At 37.5% G+C, this 12,744-nt stretch overlaps 1 protein-coding gene across 13 annotated transcripts in view; it reads left to right on the plus strand.

The window, feature by feature from the left end:
• Positions 1-12,744, plus strand: part of NFIB (nuclear factor I B) — a 322,636-nt gene that overhangs the window by 91,865 nt on the left and 218,027 nt on the right. For 7 of the 13 annotated variants that reach the window (XM_087957676.1, XM_087957670.1, XM_087957673.1 and 4 more), the window contains exon 2: positions 11,860-12,391. In XM_087957676.1, coding sequence (XP_087813802.1) covers positions 11,860-12,391 — 532 coding nt within the window. Of the gene's footprint in view, positions 1-5,560; positions 6,360-11,859; positions 12,392-12,744 lie in introns of those variants that run through there. The other 6 variants (XM_026676055.2, XM_026676074.2, XM_026676064.2 and 3 more) reach the window with 1 other exon arrangement.

The following is a 12,744-nucleotide window of genomic DNA, read 5'->3' on the forward strand; positions in this document are numbered from 1 at the left end:
CCAATAGAAGCTAGAGCAAAGGATGAGAGCTTATCTTGCCCCATGGCAGCATCTGGGTCTTGAATGTGGACTTGCAACCTAACCACACAAGCCATCATGCTCTTTAGTGGCTCATTTTATAATGTGGTTTGTTTAGTTTTGGCTTAACCCTGTATAAACATAATTTCATATAATCCAATTAAACCATGGCTTCCTTATAGTTTTATTTAATATAACAAAATTGACTTGTTTGTACTTAGGAGAACTGGTTTACAAAGCACGATGAGTGAGTTTATAGCACACACTAAGCCATGAAAAAATTGCTGTTATAACTTGCAATATTGTGAAAACCTAGTAAATCTACTTATACGGTAGCTATATATGCAGGTATTTCTGTATTATATTTTTCAGGTAGCACATGGTAAATGTTGTGGAATATGTAATAGTTGCAGCTTCTCACTGTTTACTTATTGCAAAAATGTTGCAATATGTTTTGGCTAGTGTGGCCACACTTAAAATTTGGAGAAACTTGAGAGATACAGTGGATGGAGAAGGATGAACAGTGGTGGGGATTTTATTTCAGCTCTCGAAAGGTTTTGGAGGTTGCTTCCTATGAAGAGAGTGTTCATGGTTTTTTATGTTCAAATATTCAGAAACTCCACTTTCATTTTTTTTAATAATACAGATCTGAAGGAATAAAAAAGAAAGGTTTCAAGATCTAAAGATTGCCCAGCCCTGTCTTGGAAGACAGAATGGTACATTCAGAACGGTTTGCTCTCTAAGCTAACTTTCTTTTCTCAGATGAGAAAAATGATCTGACCACTATCAAAGCTGAAATGTGCCTCACTATTGGACAGCTATCCCATCACCCTTGACTCAGCACAAAAGAATGCCAGGAGAACATCTGCTTGTTCCCATTATTAATCCCTATCCCGACTTTATTGCATCTGTTCTGAATCACTACTGAACAATTTGTTGGAATTTTGGAGAGACACTGGTATCAAAAATAAGGATGGGGACAGATGACAAGCACTTAGGAAACAAAGTACTACTTTGGTTAAGTCCAAAATAGCTCACCTGACCTTTTTCTAATATAATGCATGGTGGAACAATGAGAATTGAACAGAGAAGGTATTACTTTAAAACTGTACTTATTTAGTAAAAGTTGTATAACCACCTATTTTACAAAGCGAACCTAAGTGGCTTAACACCAATAAAAGCAGAAATAAAACAGTTATGACTTTAGATTGTTTCAATCATGGTTGGAGACAAATTAAGGATAATGTCATAGGAACCATGGGGAGACTGGGTTTGTAAGGGCCTGTTGGTCCTGTGTTTAGCTGCAAATGAGGACAGAACCTGACTGCTGGTCAGTTTATTTCTGAAGTGGTAATAGAGGAGAAAAAGTCATATTTTGTTACAAAGAGTAAAATGACTTGGACAAACTGCATCTACAGCATGGACATCCAACTGTTTGGCTTGTCTGGACCACACTGAGCAAAGAATTGTCTTGGGCCACCTATAAAATAAATAATATTGTAAAAACTTCCTTTTTTATATTTTTAATTATTTGTAGGGCTGTGTTACTAGCTATCTAGGGCTGCATGTGGTTGTGGGCTGCAGGTTGAACGTACCTGATCTAAAGGCTACATGAATGTAGACCCAATTGCGACAACCTGATTGTTTTTAGCTCATAGGTATGGCAGTGTGTTATACAAAATTAGTGAATGCAATTAATTTACTATTTGGTGTATTGTATAAATCCAGAGACCTGGGTTAATTTAATAAAATATAACCTAGTAAATATGGGTAGATGACTATTGTTATATTAACAGTATTAAGTGTGAATGTCTGAAAAGATGATCCATTGGTAGACCTGCATAAAAATCTGTGTCATTAGTGTGAATACTGGGGAAGGTGGCCTGAATCTGGGACAAGCCCAAAAGAGAATCTTGCTGTTCTTTGATTTTAGAGAAATGAGAAGTACAGAGACTTTTAATACCAAGACTCGAACTAACATTTGCATAACACTTCAACACTGAGATTTTTTCAAGTTCATCACACCCACTCCTGTAAGCTTTTATGATAACACAGAAGGTTCCAGCATTATCCCTGAATTAAAGATGGGAACTGAAGACCTATTGCTTGAAAAGTTGTCAACAAAACTTCATACAGTAATAGAAATTATATTTTGGGCAACAATTACATGGATTACAAATATATTTAACTTGAAATAAATCTGAAATTATTTGATAATGTTTCCAAAGAAAAGTAAGAAGGGTGGAAATCCATGAATGCATAGGAAAAATGCATCTCATCTATTCTCACATGTTTTTATTTAAAATGTATCTGTTGCAATTATTGTTTGTGATTCGGTGGAATAAATGCAGGTTATTAAAAGTGAACATTTGTGTCATTAAAAAAAATCCATTACATAACTTTATATATATAGTATTAGCCCTTGTAATCTCAGATTTCACTGAGTTTATAAGCAGTGGTTTGCTTAACCATGGTTTATTCAGTAACCCATAATTTGTAGGTTCAAACTACACAAAGCCATAATTTATAGTCATAAACCAGTATGGTTTGCATTACATGGTTGAACACTCCTAGTATGCTGAGCCCAAGCCAACCTAACCAAACTATGGCTTAAAAAGGATTATGTAAATTCAGCCACAATGCAATTCATTTGATCTTGCTTTATTGTGTTGTATGAATCCAGCCACTCATGGTTATGGCTTAGGGTGCTGTCCAAACCGAGCTAAATGTGGTTTTCTTTTCCTAAAAAAATCCCTCACAGCTAAATAAACAATGCTTTATTGTGAGGTGTGTACTGGTATTAGTCCTAAATTTACTTTTGTTTCTACTTCCTGTGTTTCTGGCTTTCTAGTTTACAGTGTAAGCCCAGGTGCTTGTAGAACATTTCTGAAATTTGTGAATCAAAAAGAAAATGGAAGACTTTTGGCTTCAACTGATGCCCCAAATCATGCCTTATGCAAGTGTCAAAAACAGTTGAAATAATTTTAAGCAAAGAAATTAAGTGAAAATACACTGAGTTCAAAGGCCATAAGGAAAATAGGCTCATGACATTTTAAAGTGATTTTTTATGGGAAATTCTGGAATAAATTTGCTACATCTTGCAGTACTATGTGTTGAGTTTTGTTCCTAATACCATTCTTGAATGAAAGAATATAATTTATTTTACCCCTTTAGAACTGCATTAAGGTGGGCTGTTTTGAAGGCTTAACAGGATGAACCGCGTTAGTTGCTTTGACATTACCTGCTTTGTCCGAGCCCCCTTCATTCCCTTCAGTTTGTAAATTCATGAAAATTGCAGCAGGTCGCGTTGGCAAGTTACCCTCATTAAGTGCCCCCTTTGAGAACAGGCTGTGTTTGAATAGTTCCCTAATGAGGATAGGACGGGGTTAAAAAGTGACCATTTCATGGTTGACTTGAACCTGCCTCCCGTCGATGTTTCGTGGGGAAATGCCTGACCCGGAGAAATGCATCTTTTGCAAACAGCGAAAAGTCAGCTGGCCCTTTGCAAATAGTTCACACGGCGGGGAGGGAACAGGGGCTGAAGGAGGACGCGCCAGGGACCAGTTTACCTGAGGCAGGCAAGTGCTGGTTTGTGGCTTGGACAATCGCCCTCCCTCATGCTTAGGGCGGTTTCTCAGGGCCGGGCCGGGCCGGGCCGTGACGGAAGAGTTATACGATGCTTTTGGGCTGGTGGCCTCTGTGCCGGCCGTCTACAAGGGCTTCGGTGGAAAGGCTCGGGTTTGCTTTGCCTGGGCGTTCCTCGGATCAAAGTCCACAGGTGTCAAGGCAGTGTAGAAAATCTTGGGATTGTTTTTCCTCAGACGAAAAAGGCTCAGGAAGGCATAATATTAGGCGTAGTTGAAAACGGAAGACCGGTGGGCACCCTGGTCCTGCTTTACTCTCCTGGCCTTGGCATATTCCGTCGCGTTTGTATTTCTTGTGGGCCACTTTTCTTTGCTCTTCCAAGAACGGGAGACTTTACGGGTGATAAAAAAAGTCTGACGAAAGCAAAAGTTTTAAAAGGGGCGATTTCGGAACTTGGCGCCTCCAATGAGACACTTTTTCCCGAAAGTCTCGAATCCAACTTTTAGATAAAATTCATCAATGGTAGAGCACCAGCAAAAAAAAACAACACCAAAAAAACACGTTCTTCAAACTGACTTCCCGCCTGAGGGCGAGTGTGAGAACGTCGTTAGTGCGTGTGTGTGTTTTAATATGCTGCACTCCTGGAAAAACAAAAAAAACCCGCGGGCGCGAACTTCTTCTTGGCACGATCTGGTGGGTGAGATTGAAAGCAGGCGAGCCTATTGCTCCAGCAGCGGGTTTTATTTTATTTTTTATTTGGTTTCCCTCAGGGGGGCCGCCACCCATTTCCTCCTCGCACCCTGGTGGAAAAAAAAGAAAAAAAAAGGCTGCCCGAAACGGAGCCCCACAAATCAGATTGCGGGCAGGAGTGAAACGTCTCAGGCGGGGGATGGAGGCCACGTGGAAGGGGTTCCCTACGAGCATGGCGCCTTTCCACCACCGGGGTCTGCAAAGAGCAGGCCGGCCTTTCACTTTCTCAGGGCGGCGTGGAGGGAGAAAAATCTGAGCGAGCCTTCAGTGCGGTGACCTCGCTCCACATGCAGGCGGACGGGGTCGCGGGTTTCCAGACGCTGCCTAGGCTGCCAACGTATGCGGGGGGAAGAGCCGCCAATGCACATTTCCTCCGCTTCCCCCCCTCCCCAGGTTCCTGTTGTCTAATCGGTAGCGAAGAGACAAAGTTTCCCGCTTTGAAGCCCCCTCCCCTCGACCGGCGAGATTCAGGGTCTGCAGACAGGCCGGGTTGGGGTTTCTTTCGCTCCACCCTTTCTTTCCCCCCCCCCCCGCCTCCTGTGAAGGAATTTTCCACCGGGCGGTGTGTTGGTTGCTGCTGCTGCGCTCTTTTTTTCGCTCTTCCAGAACTTGAACTACGAAAACGCTCCCCAGTTGCCCCCAAGCGGGCCCGCTTTTCAGTCCCCCTCTGGAAGCGGGGGGGGGGGGGAGAGAAAGGAGAAAGTGAGAGTGTGTGCAAAAAGCAAGCGCGTTTGGAAAAATGTGTTGGCCAAGCTCTGGTACTGTACGGCGGTGATTAAAGAGGAAAGGCAGGGAGAGGGGAAAGGAGTGGAAGAGGGGGGGCTCGGAAGAGGGAAGGAATGCATTTGCAGCAGCAGCAGCGACGGCGGGGGGGTGGGGAGGGATGTATGCGTCGGTTGTGTAATTAAATAATAAACCGAAATCCCAAAGTGTTTGGAGGAGAAAGCTATACAACGGAGGAAGGGCCAGAGAAAGGCGCTCTCGGGTAAAATATCCTCCCCCCCTCCCCACTGCTGAACTTCCAGGTCTTGCAGAAACCAGTACACCGAAGAAAGGGGAAAGGGTGTAAGGGAGGAGGAGAAGGAGGAGGGGAAAGCAGAGATTGATCGTTTTGAATTTTCAAGAGATCATTTTTATTACAGTGGGCGTTTGAAAAGCAGGCTCTGAACATTATCCACAGAGAAAGGGGGTGGAGAGAGAGAGAGAGACACACACACACACACACGGAGAGAGAGGGAGGCAGAGGCTGCTGCGAAAGAAGCTCAGCGTTTGCGCGCTGCTGCGAACTCTTTCTGCAGCCTTGGGGGACGAGCGCTCTCTCTCTCTCTCTCTCTTTCACACACACACACACACACGCGCACACACGCACGCACACACTCCCGGGTTGGCGCTCTACTGCACAGGGCTGTTGCAAAGTTTCGCCTGCCGAGATACGCCAGGATTTTCCTGCTCCGCCGCTGCAACCTTGAACTTTGGCAACGTGGTTGATAGTACCGTGGTGTATCCCGCTAGCTGCTGTTCCAAAGCGCTTGGAAATCCAGGAGAAAGGGGGAAAAAAAAACCGCGAGGAAGGAGGAAAAAAGAAAACCCGGACCCCCCCTTAACTCCCTGCATTCCATTCAGCCCCCCCCCCCCCGCCCCCATTCCGCCGCCTCCTGTCCCAATTCACCAGCAGCCACTGCACAAACAGCAGCGAGAGTGAACCGCCGCCGCCGCCGCCGCTGAGAACAAGAGGGTTAAAAGTGTAGATTGGATTTCACCCCGGGAAATCTAGCGCTCGGAGTGAACTTGAATCTTTGGCTATTTAAGGAGGACCGGGGCTGGTTGCGAAGTTGTGGCGATTCAAAACAGACCTTGATCCGGATCCATCTTTTCCTTTTGGAAGCGTTAGATGATTGTAAAATGAATAGATGAAACCGTTGCGCTTTTGATACTTTTTTTTCCTTTCGGCAGAAGTACTATCTTAGAGCGAAGTCATGATGTATTCTCCCATCTGTCTCACTCAGGTATAGCCGCCTTTTTTTTATTTTCCTTTATTTTTTTAAGGGTGGGGGAGAAAGTAAACTTGTAACGAGTTGCACCGAATACCTATATAGTTGGAACTGTTCAAAGGAATATTCGTTCCGTCCTTGTTACAGGATGGGAAACTAAAAATGTATGTACTTGTGATATAAACCTATTAAAAGGTGTGTGTGTGAGGGATAGGGACGAAATATAAATATTTCAGAATGACAATGATAAACGAGTATTATTAAATTACTCTTGCAGGGTAAAAGTGATTAGAACTAGCAGCCACGTCATGTAGATTCATATGAATTCGCCACAAAATAATGGTCCGTTTTGCAGACTGTACTTAACCTGAAAAAGGAAAGTGTTCCCTTATTTTTAATTAAGCGATGACTGGTAACATAATGCCATCCCGTACTGAATTAATTATATATACTTCAGGCTGATTTGAGAAAGGGTGACTTAGCTGAAGGCTTTCTTCATTATGCTGTACATTTTTTCTTGATAAATTCCGGTACTTCAAACTTTTTGAAGTCAACACCCAAGGTCATAAGGAAAACTGAACCTTTTCCTGTTATATTAGGCCTGCAGACACTCGTGTATTTTTTAAAACTGAGTAATTTTGTACACTACACATACATGATTTTACTTTGAAGAACATATAGACAAAACTCACGTTGGTTTAACAGGTAATGGTTTCCATTCACATAACTTAAGTTAGAATTGCAACACATGGTGTGATTGGAGTAAAGGTTGGTGGTGGCATAGATGTTTCAATAGGAAAAAAAATGGAGTGCAGAGTCGGATCCAATATAAATTATAGCACAGAAAATGCTTTGAGATGTTCAAGTGTCTAAAGCATGTGACATTTGTACCATTTTTTCATTCATTAAATATTCCAGGTAGCATGTAAAAAAATCAGGTCTAGTTGAAATCTTAGGGTACAATTTGAACACGTTAATGTATAGTAATATAGCTAATACTTGTTATGTAATATTTTGGTTGGTATTATGATCAAAATAATAACACTTTCCTTTGACAATTGGAAACCAGTGTAATTCTATTGGACTGGAGCATTCACAAATTATGAATGAAGATTAAAACAATGATAAGGATTATTCAGTGATTGGATACAGTCCTGTAGCTTTTTGGCTGACACGTTTTTATTGTTTATATTTTGTTTGGCATCAAAATGTGATTAACTTTGGAATCTTTTTAGCCAGTAAATGGGAACTTTACTGATGCAAAGCAGGTGTAAAAAGTGTTCTGAGGTATTTGAGAAATTATAAAAAGTCAGCACTTGCACATCAGCACGCACACACGGTTTATGTCTCTTGATCAATTGGCAGAACATTGTAAAATTCAGTATACTGTTTTTCTCTCTGTTAATACGCATTTAATACTTAAGGAGACTTCTACCAGCCACATAGAAATATTTATTAGTTTCATAGTATTCCCTTGCAAAGCCATGGTTACTGGCCTAGGATCATCATATAGTTGGGTTTCTGTGGAGATAGGTATAGGTGAAAATTTAGCTTAAGTTTTTAATGTAGTATGCTTTAATGGTAACATAAGGTATAATCCTTTCTTGTTTCTGGCCTAATGCCTCAATTCACAGAAGTGTTTTAGAATAGGATATTTGTGCCTGAACTTATTACAGGGCAGTATTAAATTTTTCCATGACTGTTATTAAGCAAGTTTTATCACTTGCTTATTTACCATAAGCATAGTATTAAATGTCACATTGTCTTTTCCAAAACAAAATAAATTATTTAGGCATGGTTTGCATGCAATCTACAAGTCTGAAACAGTGTTACGGCAAACCTAGTATTGACCAATTTAAGATAAGTCAAGTGTTTCAACAAAATGCCCACTAGTTTTGAGATGAAATGTATACTGTTTTCCCCAAATGATTTCTAAGATGGTTTTCTATTTAGTTTGTGAATTTATAATTCACAGACTTGAAGTATAAATAGCTTATAAGAACAGTTGGGACAAAATTCAGATCCCCCTCAAGTTTTGAATACATACCCATTGTCCCATGCTTGTAGAGCAGGTTTATGGTGAATATAATATTGTATTACTGGTATTTTATAATATATTTGTTGTTAGAAATCGTAGAAATGAAGAAAAGGAATATTTGATAGGCTAGAAACTGTATAGAACATGCATTTGACAAACCTTTTTTTAAAAAGAATCTATATAAAAATAGTACAGTAGTTTGGATTTTGGGAGCGGTTACTTTATTGTACGGTTGTGGTTACCTTGGAGTCAAATTAAGTTGCATTGAAATCTATAAGATATAAGAATAAATGAGGTGTCAATAGACATTTTATATCTTGGAAACCTAACCTGATTAAATAAAACAGGATTATCTGAACACATTCCTCCTTTTGTGTAATTAATGTAAACTTAGTTTTTAGATCCATGAATAGTTGTTAGTACTCACAGCTGAAGTCTTTTTTAAAGAAGTAGTCCAAGCAGTAAGTACAGATTTACGGAATTTTATATCTAAGCTAGAATTGCTAAATTGAACATTAAACATAAGTGTGCGTACCTTTGGCTATATTTTTGCACTGTTTATTTTGTGAAATAATTTTCTGAATTCATATAACAAACTAATAGGAAGGTAAGATAGAAATAAGAAATCATTTTTCATTTTTTTTTGAAAAAAAGTTTTTCTTTTACAGGGAAAGGTAAATAACATGAAGATATTGTGGAAATTGACCATGATTGTAGATCCATAACGATTGTGGCTTAAAATAACTTTAAGAAGCTTGATTTATCTGTTAAAAAGTTTGCTCTTTGTTTTTATTGCAATCTATGCAAAATACAACTTTCTCTTATATTGTGCATCTTTCAAAATACCAAATTTCATACTGAGTGTATAAGAATTTTTGAAGAGAACCTATGTAACATAAGTTTTACTTGAGAAACAATTCTTATTTAAACAATGTTTTGGAATGTTACAATAGTTGATATGTATACTAGTGACTGTAATTTTATTTAATTATGAATTTTATGCCAAGGTCTGTTACTTAATGCAGGAGTTTAAAAACACAAATGTATGTTTTTTATCAGATAACTTGGATTTTATAACTGCATTTTTATAGCAGTAAATATATTCTGGAAACTTTATATGTAAAATTAGAATTTGTAACCAGTGAACATAATTTTAAAAACACAGGATATGTAGCACTAGTAATCACAGAGACCATGCATTTATCCTGTTGCATTGAGTTGGGTCTGCAGTTTCCCAAATGTGATTAAAATGAAGTAATGCCAAATACCATGATCTGAATTGTCAACATCACAGGAACTTCGACTGGAATTTATGGGGGTAATATATATTGTAAAATAACTTTAAACAGTACTGGACATAGTTTCTAACCATTCAATTTCTAGGCTTTTTAATAATTTCTTATATAAGTTAGAAGTAATGAAACAAGTTTCTTATTAAAATACATGTTTTACTAAGATTTCTATAGCGCTCAGTTTTTGAGAAAAAGAAACTAGTAGTAAAAAAAATGGCACCAGAGTGCACTGAGATAGGGAAGTCTTATCGAGGGCTGTGGTTGCTCTAAGCTGTGCTCTCTTCCCACACAAAGAGCAGATTGTGGTTTAACTCTTTCCTTAATGTAGTTTGTTCTCTTAAAGTAACAGAAAACTTAAAAGTATCTGGGTAGAATGGCTTATGACTTTAGTAATTGCTTGAAACCTTGTTTTAATTGTATTATAATTCTTTTTATGCCCTGTATTTCTATTCTAGTTGATTAATGTCTGCCTTAAAAAGGAAAGAGGTATATATAAAACCAAAATTGAAATAACATTGCAGGTCTTACAGTACTTCTTAAAAAGTCTTACTATAAGGTGTTAAAAAATCTTGCTATTTTTACTTATAAAAATGCAGGATTCAATTTAAAGAAGATTTCAGTATTTGGTGTGAATACTTTGCATGAACTTTTGTTGAGTATTAGTTGATTGTATGAACTGTTAGATAAAACTCTACAGGAATTTTGAATAGAATAAATACATTTTATATTCTCAAACTGAAATATAGGATTCTTAAAATTAATGACATTCATTTTCCAATTTATTAAGTTAACAATTAAGTATATTAATATATATGCTACCATTTTGCTTGAAAAATACAATTAATTTTATATCAGGACTAATTTTAGCATCAATATTTTACAGTATTATGATTTAAATTCAATTTGAATTAAATATGGTCTAAAATTATAGGTCAAACAAATGAATGAATAACACTGCTCTTCTTTTGCCACAATTTTATCTCAAATCTTATGATAGGTGCCAGGGCTACAGAGATAATTTTTCTTTGAAGTAAATTATATATTGTATGTGACAAAGACGAAATTTGAGGCACATCACCTTAGTAGTTCTTATTGATCAAAATAAAGTAATTGCTAGTATTAGCCAACATTTAGTCAATTGAAACAAATAATAAAATATAGAAAATCTGTATGAATAGCTAGGTAAAGCCTGTAAAAGGAAAAGTTTTCAAGTCCAATACATCTGTGTATTTCAGAAAACAGGATTATCCAATAATACAGTGTTAACGTCACAGAGTTACAGAGTGTTAGATCACAAAGAAGACAAAGTTTGTTTCAAATTATCCTTTTTTCTTTGTGTACCTAAAAGGTGTTTTTTTTTTTTTTTTTTGGAGTGGGATGAAATAATTATTACATACTTAAGGACTATCCTTGAGTTAATAAGTAATTAATTCTGTTACAGTTCCATGTAATTTTCAGTTAAAAATTTTTTTTTGGGGGGGGTAAAGTTAAGCGGGGAAACATGGGCAGCTAGTGAACGCTGTAAGGTACCCTAATTTTATTAGAACTATGTCTTTCCTTTGGCCTTTCTTGCCTTATTTCTTGATTTCTGTGGTTATTCCTGTTAGAATAATACTATGATAACTGGAATGTTGGGTGATTAATAAGGGATTGAGTTATATTTTCATTGTTCATAGTCTTTGTGTTGCCATCAGTCTCTTGCTGATGACAAAAGTGGAAACTACATAATGCAACATTGAACATGTATGCCATAATGTTTCCAAATACAGAAGGTAAATTATTTGCAATATTAACTTCTACATTTATAATATTTCTAGTCATTTGTCTTAAAATTTGCTGTGCCAATATTTGTCATTTGTTAAATTATAGCCAAAACATTCAAAATTCCAGGGCCATTTTGTTTAATTTTAAACTAATACAATTGTATATCAGTTTGGAACCAAGCCCAAGAATTGATGTATTTATAAAATATTATAATACTTCCATAAGTGAATTATAGACATACATTTTTATAACATGTATGTATCTTTTTTAAGAATTGTAAGCCTGCTGAAAATGCTTAGGAATGCTCATGGCATACATAAGTGTTCATTTTACTGATTTCCCCCCCAAAAATAATTGTTTGTAATTGTATAAGTAAAACTGGTCCCCGAAGTTTAGTTTTTCTTTTTGTTTCTTCTAACAGGATGAATTTCACCCATTCATTGAGGCACTTCTTCCACATGTCCGTGCAATTGCCTATACGTGGTTCAACCTTCAGGCTCGAAAACGCAAGTACTTTAAAAAACATGAAAAGCGAATGTCAAAAGATGAAGAAAGAGCAGTCAAGGATGAGTTACTTAGTGAAAAGCCAGAAATTAAACAGAAGTGGGCATCCAGGCTTCTCGCCAAATTGCGCAAAGATATCCGCCAAGAATATCGAGAGGATTTTGTGCTTACTGTTACTGGGAAGAAGCACCCATGCTGTGTATTATCCAATCCTGACCAGAAGGGCAAGATTAGGAGAATCGACTGTCTTAGGCAAGCAGACAAAGTCTGGCGCCTGGATCTAGTCATGGTGATCCTTTTTAAAGGTATCCCCCTGGAAAGTACCGATGGAGAACGGCTCATGAAATCCCCCCATTGCACAAATCCAGCACTTTGCGTTCAACCACATCACATAACAGTATCTGTCAAGGAGCTTGATTTGTTTCTGGCATACTATGTGCAGGATCAAGGTAGGGCTTTTAAAAATATTCTATTTATTTATTCAGATATTTATACACATATGCACATGAATACGCTATACCACTTTTTTGTTTTTTTAAAAAAAGCTGTAAACATTTCATATATCTTTACAGATATTGATACGTGCTTGCTAATGTATACATTAGATGCAGGAGAATCCAAAATACATATTAACATTTGTTATAAAAGTTGAAAAATACTACGAATGATTTTGGTATGTGTTACAGAATATATTCATAGCATATACATTCATAACAATTGTATTCATTACAATAGAACTATTAAATAAAAGAATGAAATATGATATTTTATATATTTATATATATATTATGCAATAAATATA

The sequence above is a fragment of the Notechis scutatus genome, chromosome 2 (genome assembly GCF_049901735.1).
Source record: "Notechis scutatus isolate UNSWTSFEM ecotype Mainland chromosome 2, rNotScu1.2, whole genome shotgun sequence".
Classification (NCBI taxonomy): domain Eukaryota; kingdom Metazoa; phylum Chordata; class Lepidosauria; order Squamata; family Elapidae; genus Notechis; species Notechis scutatus.